The 22,892-nt window shown below is 39.5% G+C and overlaps 1 protein-coding gene across 1 annotated transcript; it reads right to left on the reverse strand.

Annotated features, from left to right (window-relative positions):
• Nucleotides 1–875: 875 nt before the first annotated feature.
• Ifrd1 (interferon related developmental regulator 1) lies at nucleotides 876–20,388 on the reverse strand. The gene is made up of 12 exons (XM_031356101.1): nucleotides 20,052–20,388; nucleotides 14,878–14,982; nucleotides 14,660–14,744; nucleotides 13,682–13,806; nucleotides 11,570–11,727; nucleotides 10,806–10,856; nucleotides 10,545–10,723; nucleotides 9,900–10,008; nucleotides 4,725–4,859; nucleotides 2,180–2,308; nucleotides 1,826–1,921; nucleotides 876–1,199 (listed from the first exon to the last, which is right to left on the reverse strand). Exons 1-12 carry the CDS (start codon nucleotides 20,137–20,139, stop codon nucleotides 1,110–1,112), a joined length of 1,350 nt encoding a protein of 449 aa, XP_031211961.1. The 5' UTR covers nucleotides 20,140–20,388; the 3' UTR covers nucleotides 876–1,109.
• Nucleotides 20,389–22,892: the final 2,504 nt, after the last annotated feature.

Genomic DNA, 22,892 nt, shown 5'->3' on the forward strand with positions numbered 1-22,892 from the left:
AGAACAGTAACTTGGGGGGAACCCTCATGTGTTATGTTTCCAAGCGCTGCCCTCTGCATCAAGGAAACCGAGTCCATGTACCCTGAACTGCACTCACTGAAGCTATGTGGAGATTAATGGTTGTTTCATGCACTGCTAAAATGCTTATAAGATGCCTCACAAGAGCAAAAGAAAACACTTTTGAAGTTGGCTAATCTAAGTCCTGGTTATGTATAATGTTATATTTCTTAATTTCAACATTTGATTACTCAAAGCTTTGTCTTTTGTTTCCAAACATTCAAAAATGTCTCACTCCCTACCTGCCTTGACTCATTCTGAACTTTATTTCATAAACAGTGTTTCTTCTGTTAACAAAAATGCACATCCAGTGGGGAAAGACCTTTAATTCCAAAGTGAAAAGCACAGGTTTCATCTAGCACGCCCTGTTCTTGGCTCTTAGGGGTGAAGCTTGGCAGCCTTCTGGCACAAGCTAACATCAATTCCCCAGATCTGAACACAAGGGGTTGAGCGCAGCATGGAATAACTTAATGCCTTTTAACGAGCTGACAAAATCAAATCAACCTCCCACTCGAACTTATTCCCCAAAACTCTAAGTCCCATGTGTGTATCATTATCTGTCAATACTTCTGATGAGTAATGTAAACAAGTTAACCTTTTTAAAAAAGACTTATTATATGTAAGTACACTGTAGCTGTCTTCAGAAGCACCAGAAAGGGGTGTCAGATCTCATTATGGGTGGTTGTGAGCCACCATGTGGTTGCTGGGATTTGAACTCAGGACCTTCGGAAGATCAGTCAGTGCTCTTAACTGCTGAGCCCATCTCGCCAACCCCAAGTTAACCTTATTGTGAAATACCATCTGCTCACTACACAGAATATGACCAAACATCACAAACACTTTATTTGTGGTTACCAGTTATTTTTACAGAGAATAAAGAACTCATTAATTTGTAATACTGTACATTAAATTAAAATATAACCCACCCCTACATCAAAAATTATTTAAGTTGACCAAGATAAAAAAACTGTCTCTAAAAGCTTATATACACTAGAAGTAGCAAAAATAATAAGAAAGGAAGAAATTAGAAAACAGCCATCAAATTCAGACATCTAGAAGAATTCTCCAACATCTGCTCTCTTATCTCGGCATTTGCTTCTAGCTTTTGTTCGAGCTTTGAAAGCTGCAGAGTTATATAAATGCTGAAATAAAAAAAAGAAAAATATACATGATTAGTAAGACAAAGAAACAAACTTGGGGGAAATATAAAAATCACAAAGGAACTAGAGAGGTAACAGGCACACATCATCCTATAATTAAGTGCAAGAAAATTCTGTTACATACATCTTACCTTAATAAAAACCAAACACTTAAAATTTGTTGATATCTTAAAAAAGAAATGGTACCATCGCCGGGCATGGTGGCACACGCCTTTAATCCCAGCACTTGGGAGGCAGAGGCAGGCGGATTTCTGAGTTCGAGGCCAGCCTGGTCTACAGAGTGAGTTCCAGGACAGCCAGGGCTACACAGAGAAACCCTGTCTCAAAGAAAAAAAACAAAACAAAACAAAACAAAACAAAACAAAACAAAACAAAAAATGGTACCAATCACAATTTCATGTTACAGGCTTTATGGAAAATGAGCCTGGCACTCCATTAAGCTATTGCCAGTCCAACAGAACATGCAAACGTTCCTATCTCCAGGCAGAACCAGAGCTTTGGTTCCATTTCTCTTCAATGTATTTAGTCCTAAAAAGCAAAAGGACTCTAAGACCTGAAGAGAAACCTGAGAAGCTGTGCTTTTTGTTGTAAACAAAAACAAAACCTACCCTTTCAAAACGAGAAATCTTCATGGTTTTAAGCGTTGCAGCATCAAGCATCACAGGGGGTCCAAGCTCAAATACATTGCGAAGGAATTCATTTGTCTGAAATGAAGAGGTATATCAAATGTCCATTTCACTACAGTGAGTCTGACTACAGAAGTGATATGGCTATCTGAAATAAGAAGCTGAGCTTTCTGTTTTCTCAGTATGAAGTCTTCTCTAATGCCTTAAGTCCTAGGACCATGCAATGTAAAACTGTATATTTACTGCCTGGATGCATCTTGGATAGCGTGCTAACTTCAGAAGCCAACCTAGTCCTTTAATTCCACCCCACTCAATTAAACCAAGGGTGTCACTCACCTGCAAGTGGTACTGCATCCCTGATCCAAGAACCTCTTTAAACATGTCATAGGTATGTTTTTTGACCCAGCTATCAATATACATGCGCTCAGGACCAAATTTAACCGTTTCTGTTGGAAAATCCCGTTCCTATACAACAGAGGAGCCGAAATTATTACATGCCCTAAAATGACCCAAACACAATTCCTATTCTAAAAAAATACTGATATAAAGGGAACAGTACTTGAAACTGATACTTCTTTATCAAAGATGTGGTCAGGCTAGTAACTACTGTCTCAGAGCAAGAAGGAAGGAACCCCAAGGAACTGTATAAACTTGATGACACAACTAATAAATTGGTAACAAAGCCACAATCTTAAGTATCCTAAAACTTCAAAAGGACTTAAGAGATGTGAAGAAAAGGTCAAGTGTTTCTATTGATGTAGGATGGGAGGAGAGAGGCTGCCAAACAGAAAGACATGGCACAAGGCAAGGAGTAAACTGAGTCAATAGATGGACCCCTGGGACCTACAGGAGGAAGTAAAGATAAACAGGTCAACAGACACAGAAAAGTGAGAAAACAAGCAACCAGGAGTTCCAAGAAACCTCAGCTAGGTTTATTAAGAAGGCGAAGCCAGGTGCAGCAAGACATACCCATAATGCCAGGAAGGCTGAGGCAAGAAGACAAAGTTCAATCACAACCTGGGTAAGATGTAAGAGAAGGGAAGAGGTGTGTTTCAGAGGCAGAGTGGTTCTGCCACAGCACCATTACACCATTTCTCGAGTAGACCAAGAGAAATGGGCATTGCCAGTGAAAATACAACTCACTGCCACAGGGATCCAAGAAACCTGAAGGGACATGTGCATTCCACAACTACCCAGTTCCTTTTCTCTAAACACATTAAGTAGAATGAAGTGAAGGAATATGAATTCTATCTAGGCTTACATAGCTTGTTACTTAGCAAGTAAGTAACCTCTTTGAATCTATTCTGTGGCCTAAAAAATGGAGCGACCTATCAGTTGGTTATTATAGGTTTGAGAGCATGTTTATGAAGTAACATCCTAGTAGTCAAAAATATATTCTATATTCTTGCAACCTTTGTAGTTTCAAGGAACATTTAAACCTCAGAGCTTACTTCACAATCATGCTCTGTAAACTTCTTCTAAGCCCTTATCCTTTCCTCCTTCCTAAAGATAACTAAGCCCTTCTGCTTCCTAGCTCAAGAATTCCCATCTTTCCCTTTCTCTTCTCCCTCTTCCCCACTTGCTCTCTCTATTTGTATGTGTACACACACTTGCTGTGTGCACTTGGAGGCCAGAGGGCAACAAATGTCGGTCCTTATCCCATCTTCCACCTTGGCTGAGACCAGGATTTCTCATTTTGTTCACTGTGTAAAACAGGCTGGCTGGCCCATGAGCTTCTAGATTCTACTGTCTCTGTGTCCCATCTCACTGCAGGAGCACTGGGACTATAGGTATTTGCTAACTGTAGGTTCTGGCAATTCAAATGCAGGTCCTCAAACGTGCATAGCAGATGCTTTCTCATTAAGCCATCTCTCCAACCCCATTTATATTTTCAAACTTTTTTTATGATTCCCTCTTCCATACTTTTACTAGTAACACAAAACCGAACAAAACTACTAGCTATTTAATATCATGCTAGCTGCCAGTTCTGCCTTCTTTAGTCCTGTAGCCATGCCTGTTAACAGATATTGGGGGCACATCTCTTATCTCCCCCCATCAAATTCTAACCCACTGACCTGGCTTTTCTCCCAATGCATCATGGTCTAGCTTAAATCCTCATATACTCATCAAGTTGACTGACTCCTGAATAGTCATCTATTGTAAAAACAGCCCCAGTTTTACAACAAACTCTTCTTACCAACCATCCAAAAGCAGTTAGGTCTTGAACTTCAAGAGACTGCCCTCATCCATCCTAAAGCTCATCTCAACCAAGCAGACTAACATGAGAGAGGCTCGGAAATCAATGACTGCCATGTGGCCTCTGTAAGATCCTAGGTTTTGTTATTTTGGAATTTTAGCACCTAGTCTTCCCAGACATCACAGACACTTACGGGCAACATTATACCGAAGCTTAAGAAGCATACAGAATCTTGGTCTCATTCACAGAATTCTGATGTGAGACATAAGGTAAGATGCTGCCAACCACAGATCTCTTTATTTTTTGTCTCCAGTGTGATATAAAATTCAGAGCTTCACATCTGCTAGGGACACTCTCCAACCAAACAGTGCCTTCAGTCCTCGTTACCCTACAGTAAGTGCTTCTGCTTTCCAGGAATTCTTCCCCTATACTGTGGCGGGAGGTAAAGGCTTGACATCAAGGTTTCCATGTAAGCATTCACCAGGCCCAGCCCAGCTTAGCTTCTCAGATGCAGCTTCACAAAGGAGCCAGCTCTTCCCTACACTGTTAAGTCCCTGCTCTGCGGTTTAAATGAGGAAATAGCTTTGGGCTAGAGTGAAAATCAAGCAACAAAACGATGTAGGTGTTTGCTCGAGCCTCTCATTTCAGTGAGCTGCTGGCTGTGCTGGCACTGAAGAGCCCTACCTCCACGGCCCTCAGGACATCTCTGAAGACAGACCGCTGCTTTCTCTTGTCCACTTTGGCACGGTGTTTATTTCCATCTGTAGCCAGAGCCCGGAGCATCTGGGTCAAAGAATCCATATCTTCATAAAAAAAGTCCTGACCAAGGAAATAGATTTTATTTCACTTACTTTTCATCTTTTACATCTTCTAGAATCGACAAAAAACATACCAGTTGTATAAAGCAACACAATTTTTCTGTTTATGGAGATTTGTGCACATATAAACAGGCAGATATTATGCAAAAATTCAACTACAGAACTGCTAACTACAAAATACAACAAAGCACCACTCTCCTTCTGAGTATGACTAGCTGCCCTAGAGAAGCACTGGGATGTGCACAGGACCTCGGTGTCTAAAGTTCCATGAGATGGATGTGCCAGCAGCATCTATTCTGGATACCTGACCACTCGAGGTCTAACACACAACCACTTTTATTTCAGAGGTGCAAGTTAATCAGCAGTGCTTTTTCAGATGATATGGTTTCTATTTATGGCCACTGTCTCTAATAAGCAATAAGATGCAACAAGAAACATGGTTCAGTAATTAAATTTAAGACAAAAAGTTACTTCCAATCACTTCTGGGGGAGGGGAGTGATACAAACTTGAAACCAATGTGATATTCTTGCTTTTAATCTTTTAATGTCTCAACTTGATTTAAATTCTGGTATTTCTGATAGCTGTAACTCTTCTAATATTTTCCAACATGTTCCAATCCAACCTAAGCCTCTCTTATATGCCACACCTACCAGTAAGACATCTAATATATAATAATATAAACTATTAAACTAGACCAAAGTTATAATATCTTTATATTTAAATACCAAAATTTGATTGTATCCTAAATTAATATCATTTTACTTCTAAAAAGCAAATAGTTCAAGGACTGCTAATTTTCCACTGAAATTTTATCAATTTGTTCTCTTACTTTTTTTTCTTGGTTCTCTTACTTTTTAAAGAATATATGAAGAAGTTTTCAGATCTGTAAAGACAAGCCAAATTTGAGGGATCCAATATATTATCTTAATTGGATCCAAGTACTGCAAACCCCAGTCAATGATTCTCAGCTGTGGAAGACTGTACCTCCTAGAGTCACACTGGCTTTGTCTGGAGATATTTTTGGTTGTCATCTTAGGGAAAGTGGTATTGTCACCTAGTGGGTAGACTCTAGCAAGGGATACAGCTAAATACCTACAGCATACTAGAAGCCTTATCAGGCTCCTAACAGCAGCAGTGCCAAGGCTGAGAAACTCCAATATACAGTCTACACAATGACAAAAATTCAATCTAAGGACAGCTGGTGAATCACTAAGCTCAACACTATTAAGCCTTGGAAATACAAATGCCTAACATAAAAGGTTCCATAAAGTAAACAAGCATAAAAAAAGAAAATACAAAACACTCAACAAAGGCATCCAATAAACAATGTCAAAATCCTACTTCTTCCAGCTTAGGATATATAATAAACTGACACTCTTGTCCAAACAAAAAAACGGGCTCTTAAGATATAAACAAGTCAGTCATCACTTTAACACAATTTAATAGGATAGAATTAGGGCAAACTGAAGTTGTAAGAAAATTCTCGGTGAGTATAGCTTGGGGCAAAAAGTTTGACATCACCGAAGGTAACTACTCAAAGCAGTACTTCTGTACAAAAACATTAGTGCTATAAAAATGAAGCAAGCTGGTCTGGAGAGATGGCTCAGCGGTTAACACTGACTGCTCTTCCAGAGGTCCTGAGTTCAATTCCCAGCAACCACATGGTGCCTTCAAAACCTTCTGTAATGGAAACGTATGCCCTCTTCTGGTGTGTCTGAAGACAGCTACAGTGTAATCATACACATAAAATAAATAAATATTAAAGAAGCAGCAGCAGCAAGCAAGCTGGGTCCTAGCCACCTGCCTAAACTTTATTATATAAAAATTATAGCCCATAATAGTATGTAGGCAAACACCTGTCTAGAAAACCATCTGGAAAGCTCACACTAGAGAATTTGATCCCTCCCCATTTCACAAGAGCTAAACATGACCCCTAAAATAGTTTTACTCTGTCCTACTTCAGCACAAAGACTTTCCTACTTCACTTTTGTTAAAGAATGGACATTTCACACTGGGTCAAGTTTCCTATCTACAAAGGCAAGAAAGAATGCCGAACTGCTCTTTTGAGAGCATGTAAGTATCAGACTTAGCCCCAAGGAGCTTTAGTTGCTGAATTAACCTTTTGTCTCATTATATATTGTGTAGCATCTCCTCTGTGCGGTGAGATGAAAAAGAACAGAGAGAACTGGGGAATACTACAATCTGATCTGCTTCCCTGCTATTATGTTTTGAACCAGAATATCACATGGCCTCTGTTATTTTATAGAAGATGTTGCTGAAAAGAAGCCAATCTAATCCAATTGACATTTAATATAAAAGGCTGCTTTACCCAACATCGTCACCATCATTTTTCCACTTTAAAGATGAGGACACTACTGAGAAATAGAAGCTATCCAAGATCAACTAGCAAGGGTGACAGGAAAGTGCCCGGGCAGCATGGCTCCAGAGTCCATTGCTTCCCATACAGATATACAGCAAGCACATAGTAAGCTGGTACAGCAATCGAAGGAGTAATAATTTCTACAACTTTAAATACTCATATCTAACCAACTAATTCACCAGCTAACATGTTTAATCTTGCATTCCTCTACTGGGTAGAAATGGCAGTTCCCTTTAACTCTATTTGGAATGCATCTTAAAAGTGAAATAATAATGTACTTTTAGTTTAAATTACATTTTAAGTTTTATTCCTATCTCCAAGGTTCAAGAAAAATTCACCATACTGTGTAATAACCAGGTCAAGAGTACCACAGAACAATTATGTTAGCAAAAACTTAATAATTAAATACTTATTTGCTATAAGTTATTTTAAATCTGCCTATGTAATTAATCAACCTGCTTTAACTTTCTTGCAGTACTAGGACCTTGGTCCCACTTAGCAAGTGCTCTACCACAAAGCTGTACCTATTACCTTGATCTCATTAACTTTAAACACTGTAACTACCCACATTTTTAAAAGTTTATTTAAAGAAAATCTGAAAAAAAGGTTCTATTTGTAACTCATTTTATTGCTGTCCTTTGGCAACTACTTACATCACAAACTAAACATACCTAGATGTGTTACCCTATACATTTTATTAAGTCAGAGAACAAAAAGTATTTACGTAGTAAAACTTAAAATGTAATTTAAATTGAAATTACATTATCACTTCATTTTAAGATGCATTCCAAAGAGTTAAAGGAAACTCCCATTTCTAGCCAGCAGAGGAATGTCAAGATTAAACCTGGGACATCTATTTCTGTGTCTAGTTAAAAGTCATCAATTAACTCAGTAAAATGAATTGACTGTTAAATTTGAGTCCAATTACTTTTCACATAACAGGATCCTTGGCTGCTCACAGCTTTAGTTTACTGTCATTCTTAGCTGCTACCTTCCTGATGAAAGTGAGAGGGCTGCTAACCCCTTCACATGGATTGAATATTAAAAGCATAAACATCTGAGATTCAACCTAAATGAAAAGTAAAGGCCTAAAAAAGCTACAGTCTACAACACCATAATGCTATTAGACACCTGCTGTCCTAAAACTCGTGACTAATCACAGCTTCACCCTGCAAATACTGCTTTTCTCCTTAGGTTAAAAGTCAAAGAGGATGGAATGCCTAGGAGGCCTCATGCTTACACAAAGAACTAGAGGCAACCATAGAAAACAGAAAGCAGGAGAAGTGGCCCTCCCCAAGGAAGAGCATACCAATTGTTTGTCCAATGCCAAACAGTCTGCCCTAAAAACACATACCAGAAACATCATATAGACTGGATTAAGAGTATATATGGGATGTAAGTATACATGTATGCATTCAATAACATCTAGTGAAAAAAGGAGGCCATGATATACATAAACTTGTATTTTTGAGACAAAGTTTAGCCCTGAATGTTCAGGAACTTATTCACTCATCTATAGATCTACCTGCCTCCCCAGTGCTGGGATTTAAGTAATATGCCATTAGAATTGGCTCAAGGCCATGAATTTGAAGAACAAGGGGTATATTCTGGGATTGGGTTAAAAAAAAAGAGAGAGAGATAAATATTGTAATTATACTATAGTCTCAAAAATAAACATTTTAAAAAAACCTATTAAATAACCCAAGGTTGGAAATAACATCTCCTATTAAATTAATAATTTCCCACACATTTGGGTTTCCTTATGATTTTTATCCCATTTGTTGCTATGACAATAAGGAGTGACAGATACTAAAAGCTGCTCTTCAGTTTTGTTTTATTTAAAACCTTTTTCCTTTCCTTTTATTTTATGTGTATGAGTGTTTGCCTCCATGTATATCTAAGCACCATATGTGTGCCTGGTGTCCACAGATGCCAGAAGACATGGATCCCCTAAGACTGGAGTTACAGATGGTAGTAGATAGGTACTGGGAATGAAACTCAGATCCTCTGAAAGAACAAGTGCTCTTAACCTCAGCCATCCCTCCAGCCTATTTCTCAATTTGAAATGCCAGTACATTACATGAATTAATATCTAGGAACAAATTTACCTTCCTAGTGACAATAAAAATTATGAACAGGGTAACCAAATATCCAGTATACAAAGATAAAAGGGTTCCTAGAACATTGGACTTCCAGTTCAAACCTAACACAGTACCAGTATCAGGGCCAATTAGGACAGCTAGTCAGATATTTCTCCTTTAAATACCCTAACAGGCCCAGCCACAGTAATTAACACTTGCATATAGACAGTGGGTAGGCCAACAGAATCCAGAACACTATCAAAAGCAATGCTAAATAAATAACAACCTTATCTCACCCCAAATCTATGCTGACTGGTATTTCATCCATTTGTTTATAAAAAAACACCACATGCCTGAAGTCAAGCATTTGTCAGTAGAACAACATTCCCCTAACTTCAATTCTACAGACAGCAAGAATGTTTCTACCAACCCTACACCAGATTATACTCTCAAAACCAATCACAAGTTCTCAGGTGACCAGCCTATAAATGTATTTATTATCCAATTCCTAATTTTGACAGTGACAATACAAAGGAAGAGTGGTCGTCATGTATCTCCTCCTGCCAATTAGATACTCACACTCTCCATTCCTCTGGCCAATTCAAACAGAAGTGCCAAAGATTCGCCAGCAGCAATTCTCATGTTTACATCATCACAAGAAAGGAGGCTTGGAAGTTTATGGAAATGCCTAGAAAATAGTCATTACTTTATGAGTACAACCAGTTATGTTATCTAAATGGTTTTTGGTTTTTTGTTTAATTTAAAAAAAAAAAAAGAAACTTAAGGGGTGTTAGAAAAGTGGCTCAGTGGCTTAATAGCACTTGCTTCTGTTCTTGCAGAAGACTCAAATTTGGTGCCAACACACACAGGCAATTCACAACTGCTTTTAACTCCAGTTCCAGGGGATCTGATAGCCTCTGCCAGCCTCTGTAGGCACCAGCACTCAGATGGTACACATACACACATGCAAGCACACACACATAAATAATGATGAAACTAGGGTTAAAGAGAGATAACAGCACTGGCTGCTCTTCCAGAGGACCCAGGTACAATTCCATGCATCTTCATGGTAATATTCAACCATCTCCAGTACTAGGGAATCCAAAGCCCTCTTTTGGCCTCTAGGGAGAATGCACTCATATGGTGCACAGACATACATGCAGACAGACACCCATATACATAAAATAATTAAAGATATATATATGTATATATAAAAATGCATACAGCTCCAGCTTTTTCTTCACTTCACTGATTGGGCATATGGTCAGTAATAATGTCCATGCGAGAAGCGAACTGATGTGAAGCACGGTATTAGGAGTGCTGCAAGTAACATTAGTGTCTTTTTCTTTAAGGTATGACTTGGTGAAGATATTTTCCAAGCATTCCAGAGTTGAATACAGCTCCTAAAAGAAAAAGAATATGAAATAAGACCAGGCCTATCTTCAATTAAAAATAAAAACACTAACTGGAATTAATTCTGCTTACAGTGATGTCATCTGTGGCAATAAAACAGCAAACACCAAAGCAAGTTGCACACTACAAAATAAAAGAAGACGTTAATGACCGTTAGTACCTTATTATACATGTGCTTTTAAAATCAATATGAAATCTTCCCTGCACTTATTCCCACACATAGTACTAAGGAGATTGGGAAAGAAAGAACAGTAAGTAGAGTAATGTCCAGACAAGGAGATTTTAGTCCAAGCTCTGACATCAAATATCAAGACAACTTTAGGAAAGTGACTGTTCCTCTTGGATCTTCCTCCTTTACTAACTCATGAAACTAGAAGGGATATTGCACACAGATCAGTTTCTAAGAAGCACAAAGCAGAAATCTAGTCAAGTTCAAGTGACTCTCAAATTCCCTCAAGTACCACCCAATTAGAGATCTGAAAGCATGCTCAAACCCTAAACATATTAAAGTAGGAACACCTCACAGACTAGACTTCAAAGTCCTACATTTATCCAAATATAGCTTTCCATGAGGACTTAACCCAACAAACACACCAGTGTCATTCAAGCTCCAGTTAGGATATTCCAAAACCATCCTAAGAAACCATTATCTAATATCTGTGTATGGTCTTTAATCCCAAAAGTAAACAAAGTATTCAAATGGAAGACTTTGGAGCACAAAAGAGAATTTGTCTTAAACTGTTTAAGACACGAGATTAAGGTACTAGAAAGATCTTACTACTTATAGCTTGGGTATTGTGTCTGGATAGATCTGTAAATTTTAATTTCATACTTACAGTCTGCCTAGCCTGAATACTAGCTGTTCCATCACAAATTATTTTTTTTAGGATTGGTCCAAGAGTCTTTAAAATCTCTTCACTTTCAAATCCAGGGCCCAACTGAATACAAAGAACAGACGCTAATGCTGCAGCTGCGCGCTGCTCATCACTCTTTCCTGGAAAAGCAGCAGAGAAGCAAGCACGGCAGATTTTATTTTCAGTAGACTTGTATCAAGTGAGTAATTTCCAAGGTAGTAATTTATAAGGTAGCATCTGTACTTCTGAAACCCATATTGTATTTTAGGCTTAAAATGCTCAAATGCTAGACAAAGATAAACCTCAGTCAATCATAGATCAAGACATACTAGCTTAATTACTCTGATGTTCTAAACAGATTTCCTCATCTATAAACAGAGGCTGGTCTCCATCTTGAGGGATTATTTTATTGACTGCAAAAGCATGTGGTTCATGTCAACCTCTGCCTTCTAATTCCTTAAGAACTCACACTAACAGTGCGCTGGCCCAAGCATGACTTATCTAAGGGCATGTATAGAGTCCTTCTTCTGATCATTTGAACAAAATAAACCATCAAAGTAAAAGATCTGTCTACATAAGGATAAATGCAGACCATTTCTCAAAGACACATACATACTAGGTTTGAGCAAATACTGAAATTAAATAAAATTTTCTTTGAGACAGGGTAATCTCACTATGTAGCTCTGCTGGGCTATAGTTTGCTAGACCTCCTGTCTCTCTCTGCTAGAATTAGAACTGTACACCACCACAGCTGGCCTGAATTTATTACCTAAAAACTGTAAAATATATATAGATATATATTGAAATTAAATTTCTAAAACCATCTCATCTTGCTTCCACTATGGAAGTGTCAATGTAATTCATACATTTAAAAAAAAAAAAAACCTATCTCCAACACAACTGGCTCTGCTGTACTATAGCAGAGCTACACAAGATTAGACACCAGACTTTTCCTAGCTCTGTCCTTGTTCCACAGGAAAGTAGGAGCTACATTCATAACCCAACTTTTACCCTGAGGCAAAATGAGAAAAGGACATAAAGTTCATTGAATTTAAGCAAACATGTGCTTCCTACATCTTTGATAAGAGTTATTGTGTTAATAAAACGATGATAGAATGTAATTTTTATAGTATACTTAATTTGGCAAAATGAGGAAACTGTAGATGCAAATCTTAATTTTAGCAGTTTCTAAAACTGCAATGTTGAGAAACATTAACTATAACCCCTTTAATGGCGCTCTTTCATCTTTTGTGTGTGCATTTGCATCATGAGTAAAGACCAGACGACAGCTTCCCTTGTTCCTAAGGAGCCATCCAATTTAGTTCAACCGATTTACTGTTATTATGGGAAGGAGAGGGCCAGCACCAGAACACATACCTGAAGTCAGAAGACAATCTGGGAAGCTGATTCTCTCTTGAAACCATACTTTGAGGCATGGTGTCTCATTCCTGTTAATGACTTGCTCACATAAACTTCCAACCTGACTTCCTTCCCAGCAATGCTCAACGTAAATTTGAGCCACTGCAGCTAGTGTGTTATATGGGTGCCAGGAACAAATCTAGGTCACTAGACTATCTCAGTAATCAGTATACCTACTGAGCCGTCTCCCCAGGCCTCTGCCTGGTCTTCCTGAGACAATGTCTCTCACCGCCCTGGAGCTTGCTTTGATTTATGAGGATTCTGAAGTCTCCAAACTTGTAAAGCAAGCACTTTGTCTCTGCAGCCTTTTTCTCTTTATTCTTAGGAATGTCATCTTTTACAATATGAATTCCAGAATTTCTACTACATAGCTATAGAACTCAAATATGACAGATATCCTAAATATGGTATTATTTTAGAGTATAATTGTTGTTTTACGTGCAAGGGAAAAATGGACTGGATTCTTATGCTTTCCCATGTTTAGAAAGACATGTTTAGAAATATGATGCTTTCACCCCTTTCTTATGTAACCTGAGAATGGCAATAACCTCTTCTGAGATAACAAAGAATATCAATCTATCCTACTTAAGGTTTGTTTATGAGCAAACGTTACTGTAAGAAGAGAGCCAGTTCCTTGTTGGTTCTGCACAGGTCTGTCAAGAACTATGGCATTACCTTTTTTCAGACAGCGCTCAATGCTATCAGTTAAAGTCATTCTTCTCTCGAGAACAAACTCATACAGCACTTTTGAAGACAGTGCATTTTTAACACCTTCAAGAGCTGCCTGTCTTGTCTTCGCACTATTGAAAATACATTAAAAAGAAGGAAGAACGAGTTAAGAGTGCTATAAACTAACGACTTCTAAAGTCATGCTATCTCCAAGTCTGTCATCAAGTTCTAGGTATCTATCTTTCAATACCACACCTACAATATATCATCTCAAAATGAGAGATTGTACAGTGCTTTCTATCAGAGCACTTCTTTTTCTTGGTAGCTACAACTCATGACTGGGTAGTATTTTGTACTTTCAATGTATAAGACATTATGTGTAAGACACTCTATGTAGTACATATCTTAAGTAAATTCAGTTTCAGTCCACCCTACCCCTTTAAAAGGGCACTTAATGTTCCGTCCAGCCCGTTTCCAATTCCTGAGCTCAAGTGAGCCTCTTACCTGTCAGGACCAGAGTCATAAAACACAAGCTACACCTACACGCTACACCTACACGCTACACCTACAAGCTACACCTACATGCTACATCTTCTGGGTATCTTATTTCATCTGTTCAATTCTAGAGATGCCATGAATAAAACTGACCCTTGACAGTTTTCATACCCATAACAAATTTAGTGGACAAACAACTTAAAGCAGTTTGTCCTAGTAAGCTCAAGATCAACTTTTATACTATAAATTTCAACTACAATTTCAACTATAAAAGTTAATATATGCTACTATGCTATAACAATGAGTAATACAAACCAATTTAAATTCTGGTAACATGTTACTACGCACATTAATTCACCAAAACAACATTACATCATCCAAAGTAAACAAATTGAGCTTCAGAAAAACTGCTTTATCAGAGAAATGCACAAATTACATAATAAAGTAACTGACTGGAAACACCGGGAATGGAAAGCTTACACCTCTTACCTCTTATCAAGGGTTAGGTCAATTAATCCCTTCAACTTGTACTCTAAGTCTTCTTGAGTTCCTTCCTCATCAAGAACTTCTGGTCCTACAGAAAAGAAACCAACACTGTAACAAAGCAGGAAAAAAGTAGATTGGGAAAAGGAACACTATAGCTCACAACTAGAATTCTCATGTCATCTTTGTATGGCAAGCAGCAGGTATACATTTAAAACTCCTACCGTCCTCCGCAAAACTGGAAGGATCACTATAGCCACTGCAGTGGCTCATTGTTTCAATTGATGCGTCTTCATCACTGAAAGGTTGAACAGTCCGATGCGGGCCACCTATTAGGAAAAGAAAAGAGGTGAGATCTCTTTCTCTTTGCTATATATATGCAAATTCTTAACTTGGAAATTATAAATCTTACTTAAAGTGATCTTGTAATAAAGTCAAACTTTTTGTAAAGAGACAATTATATTGCAAAAGAATATATGTATCATTCCTAAATTAAGTTGATTCATCTAGTCTGTAGTTCAGACTATTTACACAATGAAGCAACTTCAGAAATGTACCAATCATCTACCAATGAGAACTAGCTTTAGTAAGCATTAACCAGTAAATAAATGACCTCTTGTTCAGGTGCCTTATTTTAAAGTTCCAAGTTCAAAAGGGGCAGTTTTTAAGGTAACAAAAGAGAAGCAGAAGTTTTGTGTCTGGTATGTTTTAAAAGCCTGTGCAAACTAAATTGCTTCTCCTTCTCCCCTTTTAAATCTGGGTCTCACTATATTGCCTGAGCTGGCACAGAACTCATTATGAAGACAAGGTTGACCTTCAATTCACTGCAATCCCCACACGTCAAGCTCCCGAGTGCTGGGATTACCAGGATGAGCAACAATGCACATGAGTCCGTATATGTGTGACAGTATGAGTGAGTTGGGGGTCCATCCTGGACTTCCACCATGTCTGAGACAGCGTCTCAGTTTTGATATTTGAAATTGTGTGTATAGTTAAACTGCAAACTTCTGGGAACTCCCCTATCTCCAACTCTCTACAGGAACACTAGGATTATAGATGTATATACTATCCTGACTATACAAGGGTTCCAGGAACTCAGATCTCCTATTTGCAAAAGCTGTTTACCCACTAAGCCATCTGCGAATTAAAAAAAAAAAAAAAAGGAACTGAAGCTGTGGTTGTATAAATCTTTAAACTTGGAAGACAAAAGAAGAGGCAACAGTCTTTTGAGTTTGAGGCTAGCCACATAGAGGTAGTTCTAGGCCAGACAGGTTTACACAGTGAGACCCTGTCTCAAAGCTCAAATATCCAACCATATCCTAGATTTTAAAAAATACCAATGCTATTACCAAAAATAAGTTAACTAGCATATTTTCAGAATAAATTCATAATTGAAGAATCACACATTAACTTCAATTTCCTTGTATTAGTGAAATCAAAAACTACATCAAATATCAAATCCTTATAATAACTAGTACGTTTTAATATTATAGAGTACACTCTGCAGGTGTCTAGGGTTACCACCTGGACAGAGGACAGAAAATGAACATGAACTACACAAGAGGCCAATTTCATTTCCTCACCAATGGACCTAACCTCTTCCTTTGGCATCTATTATGCAAAGGTTTTACCTACTAACTTTATGCACAATCTATGTGCAATTATACAGAGATGTATTTCAATACTAAGCATACCAAAACACAATCATATCATAAAGGAGTATAGAAAATAATGTGTCCTATGCTACAAATCTAGGAGTGTTCTACTGGTTCATAAAGATGTCATTATGTATAATACACTGATGTAACAGTGTATAAACATATACAATCATTGCCAACTAATTCCCACCAAAGACTGAGGAAAGGGAAAGTATCAAAAGCCCGTAAGTATATTAATTTCATCATGAAAAATTATAAGCAAATATAGATTACTGAGCATTATATCTGAATGCATATTTTTAGAACTTCATTTCTTCAGAAATATTTTAATGTATAATTATTAACACTTCTATACACACATCATCATGATTAATACTTAATCTTAGGTATGAATAAAAATCAAATTCCTCAAAAAAAAAAAAAAAATAAGTCCCTGTATTTTTCTTTAGTGTCATTATTACCTTACTTTTATTTACTTATTCCAGTTTTGGGTGACAGGTTCTGCAAGCCAATCTCACTATATAACCCAGATTAACGTTCAGCTCCTGCCAATCTTCCTACCACCCCAGCCTCTCAAATCCTAGGATTAATGGTTGTTAATTTTACTTTTTTAAATCCTCTAAAATTATGCCTGTTACAGTTAGGCTAATTTTCTTTTATATAAGTTGCTTTTAAAAAAATGCAGAAGTTAGCAAAATTTTAAATTAACATGTGACCTTGAAATCTGCTTGGCTGATGCCAAAGTAACTTGGATCAAAGTAGGAAAGCACAGAGAATAAGTGAGGCAACGATGCCAACATTTCTTAATCACAGTGCTAGGAAAAAATAAACACCAGCCTATTTCTGGAGCTTTCCTCATGACAAATTATGCTAACAGCTAAGTACATTCTGAAGAATCTTACCATATTTACATACAAGCCAGTGTAATTTTAAAACTTCATATGTGGCCTGTTTTTTAAAGATTATTTGTACACAACTTTAAGCTTCTGTCTCTTAACCAACTGGTTTGGTTTCTTCATGATTCCAGGAAGGGGTTTGAAAGGGCAAGGAATGACTGGCAGGACGCCTCAGCAGAAAGGGTGCTGCTGCCAGGCCTGTCTGCCTGAGTTCATCAATCCCCTGGGACCCACACAGAAGTGTCCCGATGTCCAGATCTGTATCTTAGTGAGTTCATACTCACACAAATAAGTAAATGCCTTTTTAAAGCAAGGAAACTCACCTTGTAAGAATGTCTGACATCTAGGTCAAGCTTACCTTTTTATCCTGTGTTAATAATGAGCAGGCACTCTACATATGTGGAGTCCTTATTTCTCAGAGGCTTACTATACAAACTTTTTTCTTAAAAACCCTGTCCTTCATGCCATAAATCTGTGGCTTTCCATCTGCTATTCCAGCAATCAGAAGACTAAGACAAGGCGCTGCCTTTGTTTGAGACAAGTTGAGGCTCCAGTGAATTCCAGAGCCGGCTACAGACTAGACTGAGACTGTCATAATAAACAAAATGAGAAAAAAAAAAAACATAAAAATCTACTCCTCAAATCAGAACAGTGCTGCATAAATCCATGCATGAGATCAATTTCCTTAGTTTCCTACAAGTTCCCATTTACTTACAAAGAATATACATAAAAATCCAAGACCCTAGGCACCAAACTGAAGGTTGTAGAGATTCACTTAAATCAAATTTATTCTCCCTGTCTTCCAAACTTCAATAGAAAACAAGGTTTATAAGTAAAATTTTTGCTAATTCCCTTTTTTTGATTCAACTATTTAGTAAGTAAAACATACTAAAGTAAAACATGTGACTAAAAAGTAAAAAATTACAGAAAAGCATTCTCATCCAGTTCCACTTGCAAGAGGTTAATTTTTATGATAACAATATTAAAGCTTGCAGTTTTAACAATCAAATCAATTACTTCCTTTTATAGATGCTTTAAAAAATAAATCAATGTTTCTTTCAGTGTTTATATTACATATGCTAAGATGCAGTGTTTAAAAGTGTATTTTTTTCTATGAAAAAGAATTTAAAAGCACTGATGAAGTCTGATGGCAGGTCAAATATACCTTGAGGCAAAATGTGTCCTAAGAAATAATACTTGCCAGGGAACTACAGAAAGAATGGTGTCTGTGAGGTGGAGACCACTGTTAACATGTTTCCAAACTGTCAGTGTTCCTCCATTATTTTCATCTTTTTAAAAGGAAAACTTTAGTAAGACACATAAGACTTTTATGAAAGAACTCCTGTTATTCAGGAGAGAAATCTTAAACAGAAGTAGCCTCGATTCAACCACAACTAGGTTACATGGACAGTATTTCATAACTTCACAATGAATTTACCACCCATTCAAGAGAAAGGAAAAAAAAAATCTAAAGAAAAAAAAAGAAAAAATTGTGTTTGTAATAGCCTATACCCAGCCAGTTACCATCTAATGCGTGATCTAGAGCTTTCAGCTCTCCAGACCCTGAAGGAAAACTTATGCACTGCCAGTCTGCAACATTTAACATGAAAACTGGTCGTTTATTTTTCTAATATCATTCGAATGATCAATGTGAAGCAGCTAGGTCAACAAATACCTAATGGCTATTACCTTGGTGTGGAACGTCTGAGTGCATTCCAATATTCAACTCCATAATCTTTTCCTTTTTTTCCGAGACAGGGTTTCTCTGTACAACCCTGGTTGTCCTGGAACTCACTCTATAGACCAGGTTGGCCTCGAACTCAGAAATCCGCCTGCCTCTGCTCCCAAGTGCTGGGATTAATGGCATGAGCCACCACTGCCCGGCCAATTCCATAATCTTAACAAAACAATTTCATTGACTACCCATTTTAATACTGCTCAACTTATGGGTCTTGTGTGCAGTCTTGGAGAAGAGACCTTAGGCTGCAATCACTTTTTTTTTCTTAACTATATATTAAGAAGAGAATCGTACATTCAGTTCAGCAATAAGCCATCCAGAAAAAGCTTAGACTTAGCATAGAAGGAAAAAAAAAAAACTTATCCCTAACTTTTTCAGCCAACTGCAACCTCGGCTTCTCACCACCTATTACTGCATGGAACTTATAGAACGCAGCACAAAGGAGAACGCGGCAGCCTAGGCTGGCGGCACAAGGGCTGTGGGGGCTCCCGGTTTCTGCAAAGTACCGGGTTAGGATTGGGAGCCACGCTAAGGGTGGGGCGGTGGCTTTGGCTTCCGACGCCTCCACCCCGCCTTAGAGGACCCGCGGGACGCGCAGGAAAGCAGCGGGATGGAAGCCACTCACACCTCCGCGTCACCCTGGCCCCATCACGCAAAGCTCAGGCCTCGTGACGCAAAAGCCGGTCCAAGCCCGCTGGACGTTTGACACTCCCGAGAACTCCATGTTAGAGCGAGAACCACAGGCAGCCCGCAACAGTAAGCCACCGGCACTCCGCCCCATCTCTAGCTCCATAAAGGACCGGACAGGGAGCAGCGGCGTCTAGGAAGAACGCCAAGTACTGGTCACCCTTTATTCTGACTCTCCCTCCGGCCCAAGGTCCCACTTCTCCCCGCCCCCAAGGGTCGGTGCTCCAGGACGGCTCCCGCGTGCCAGCCCAAGAAGCGCGAGTCCCAGGGCATGATGGGAACTGCAGTTCAGCCGCGCCACGCGCTATACAGACTTGGGCGTCCGAAGCAAAGACCGAACTACAAGTCCCACCGCGCCCCAGGCCGGAGTCTCCCATTCGGCCGGCCAGCCGGCTCCCGGGCATGGGGACACCCCTCACCTGCCGTGGCCGCCGACGTCGCTGCCCCAGAGCCGCCGCCACCCCCGCCACCGCGGTGGGGAGCGTTCCGCTTCTTGTTCTTCGGCATCGTGGGCCGCCCGGTGCCGCCTACACTTGGAGCTCAGCGAGGATCAGCCGATGGAGCTGCACTGTCTACTCGTGCGTCTGTGCGGCGGGCGGCTGAGAGGCGAGTCTGGAGCTAACAAGAGAGGCGAGGAGCGGCGCGGGTAAGAGGCGGCGGCAGCGGCAGCAGAAATCCCCGTGAAGAGCTGCGAGCGGAAACGATACATGTTTCTCTCTAGCGCGGGAGCGAAGGCGGGGTGGCCAGACCACGACGCCTTAAGTAGCCAGACGGCGGCTTGTCGTCACCATGCGTGGGCGGGCCTCCATCGCTCGCTGGCCAATCGCTGCAGATCTCCCCACTGGCGTCCACTGGGGCGGCACCTGCATTCGGACTCCCATTCCCAGAGCCTCAGTCTGCGCTCGGTGCCTGGGCTGCTATGCCTTAGGGCCGCGTGGAGCTTTGGGAGATGTAGTAGGTGAGAGGGCGCGGCCTTCTCCAGGCTCCTCCCCGTCCGATTGCGTCGTGACCTCGTCCCTACGAGGCGTCCGCCCTGGAATTCACCCGGGTAGTCACCGCGATGAGCCATGCGGCAGTTATGCAGCGTGATGAACATCAGCTTGTAAGATCACGTGTAATAACCTTTGCCCTGCCACCATGAGGCCTCTGTCCAAGCACAACCATACACACACCCTCCTGTGAGTTCAGGGACGTGGGCTCCCCACCCTCCAAAAAAGGTGTGCTTTCAGCTACTTCAGTTGTATTGTTCGCGGATCCCATATTCTAGACCAAAATCTCAAATAACGAGTCTGGTTGGTGATTCAGTCTCAGATTTTCTTACAAAAAAAGTGGCCTTAATTCCACCTGCCAGTTAGGAGGTTAGTTTGGGATAAGAGTTTATGAAAAGTTAGCAGCTGGTAAAACATGCATGAGCTACATCAATAATCACATCAATAATCACAACCAGGTTTATTTTCTCAAGGTGTTTATTTTCTCAAGGTGTTCCCGTTGATCTGTTTTCCCTGTCGCAACACCCTGTCCTGTTTTCAGGAGCTGCTAGTAGGTTCCTATACTGTCCATATGACAGAACAAATTCACTGACTCGTGCCAGTGACTCATTCTGTACTCCACCTCTCACCTCAGCTTCATTCTATTTCAAGTGACTATAGTACTTCTTTCTCCATCTTACTGTCCCTCTTGTACCTTAATCCAACTTAAATTTTTCTCTCCTTTTTTTTACTGCCATACTCTTAATATTCAATATCGTATTATCTTCCTCCATATTCTGTAATTTATTCATTGTAATTTATTCAGTTTGTTTTAGTGCCCCCCTCCCCCACAGCAATTGGGTTTAAAATGAAACTCAAGGCTGTGTCTTGCTCTCTAGCCACACATAGCCTCAGTTCATGCCAAGTCTCCCACCTATGTTAATAATTGTTCCAAAACCCCACAGATCTGCCAGTCCTCTTAACCTGGCCCTATCTCATTGCTTTCCACCTGTCTTGTTCTTCTGAACTAAACTGGTCTTCGTTTTCAGTACAGGGCTCTTTTTGTTACTTTGACTTCATCATTCATCTTGCTTCCTGTTCTTCAAATGAATGCCCTAACCCCTCCTCCCCATCTTCATCTTAAGAATTATAGCCATCTATCAGGACCAGCTCAAACGCTATCACCTTCATGGTCCTCACAAGTCTTTAACTTTGTAATGCTTTGCTGCCACTCACTGTCCCTAGAAATCAATCACAGATGGATTATTCAAAGATTCAATTTGAAGAGCAACATTCAAGGTTTCCTTTACTCTGTGTTCTGAAGAACAAGTAAACTGCGCAGAGCATGGCTACCAAACAGGGATGCAGACATGGACACAAGCCCCTACTGAGTCCCTTGTGTCTGGACAGGAACACCTGAAATCCAAAGGCCCTGGCTCACATGAAATGAGGGTTCTCAGAGTAGGTGAGGCAGAGCAAACAGCTATACATTCTGATGTACCTTATAACCACAAGCTCTTTGTTAGCAAGATAAGTTGATATACAGAACAATAACTTGCTACTCTGTGAACCCCATCACTTAGGTTCTAGGCTTTGAAAATAGCACCTTACCAGAGTTTGAGATGGGTATGTTCTTTCTGTATCTACTCATATGTACACAGAGTCTTTTCTTGGACAGGCCTGTTCAGAGCCTACCATATCATACACTGCTTGTTTTACATCCATTTCTGAATATTCTATCATGTCATGAAATTGTTCACTTCCTCAAGTCAAAATCCCTGGTTGCATCATCTCTCTTCCTTGTGGCACACAAAGTACTGTACCTATTAACCATAAAACCAAATGCTTACAAAATAACTTTGCTGAGTGAGGGAAGAAAGAAAAAAAGGAATTTAAGTGTCAGTCAGTATAGGGTGAATTTTGAGATAAACTTTAGACAAAAAAAAAAAAATCACCTTATGTAACATTATTTTGTCTACAGATTAGTTCTAGATCAATACCAAGTATCAGAAAGATAGCCTATGTTCCATCTGCAGTGTTTTTTTAACTTAGTATATTATTCATATCATATTTAAACAAGTTCCAATACTCCAGACATGGAGTCAACAAATACTAATGCTCAGAAGAGAGGGGACCAAGAAAAAGGAGCATGCTCTGAGCCAGCCTTTGTGAGCCTGCCTCCTTCCTTATCCAGTTCCGGGACTGAACCCAGGGCTTTTTGTATGTTAATCAAATGTTGTGCCCATGAGCTGCTAATCTGTAATACATTTCCAAACTTTACTTTTCTTTTCT

The sequence above is a fragment of the Mastomys coucha genome, unplaced genomic scaffold (assembly GCF_008632895.1).
Source record: "Mastomys coucha isolate ucsf_1 unplaced genomic scaffold, UCSF_Mcou_1 pScaffold6, whole genome shotgun sequence".
Classification (NCBI taxonomy): Eukaryota; Metazoa; Chordata; class Mammalia; order Rodentia; family Muridae; genus Mastomys; species Mastomys coucha.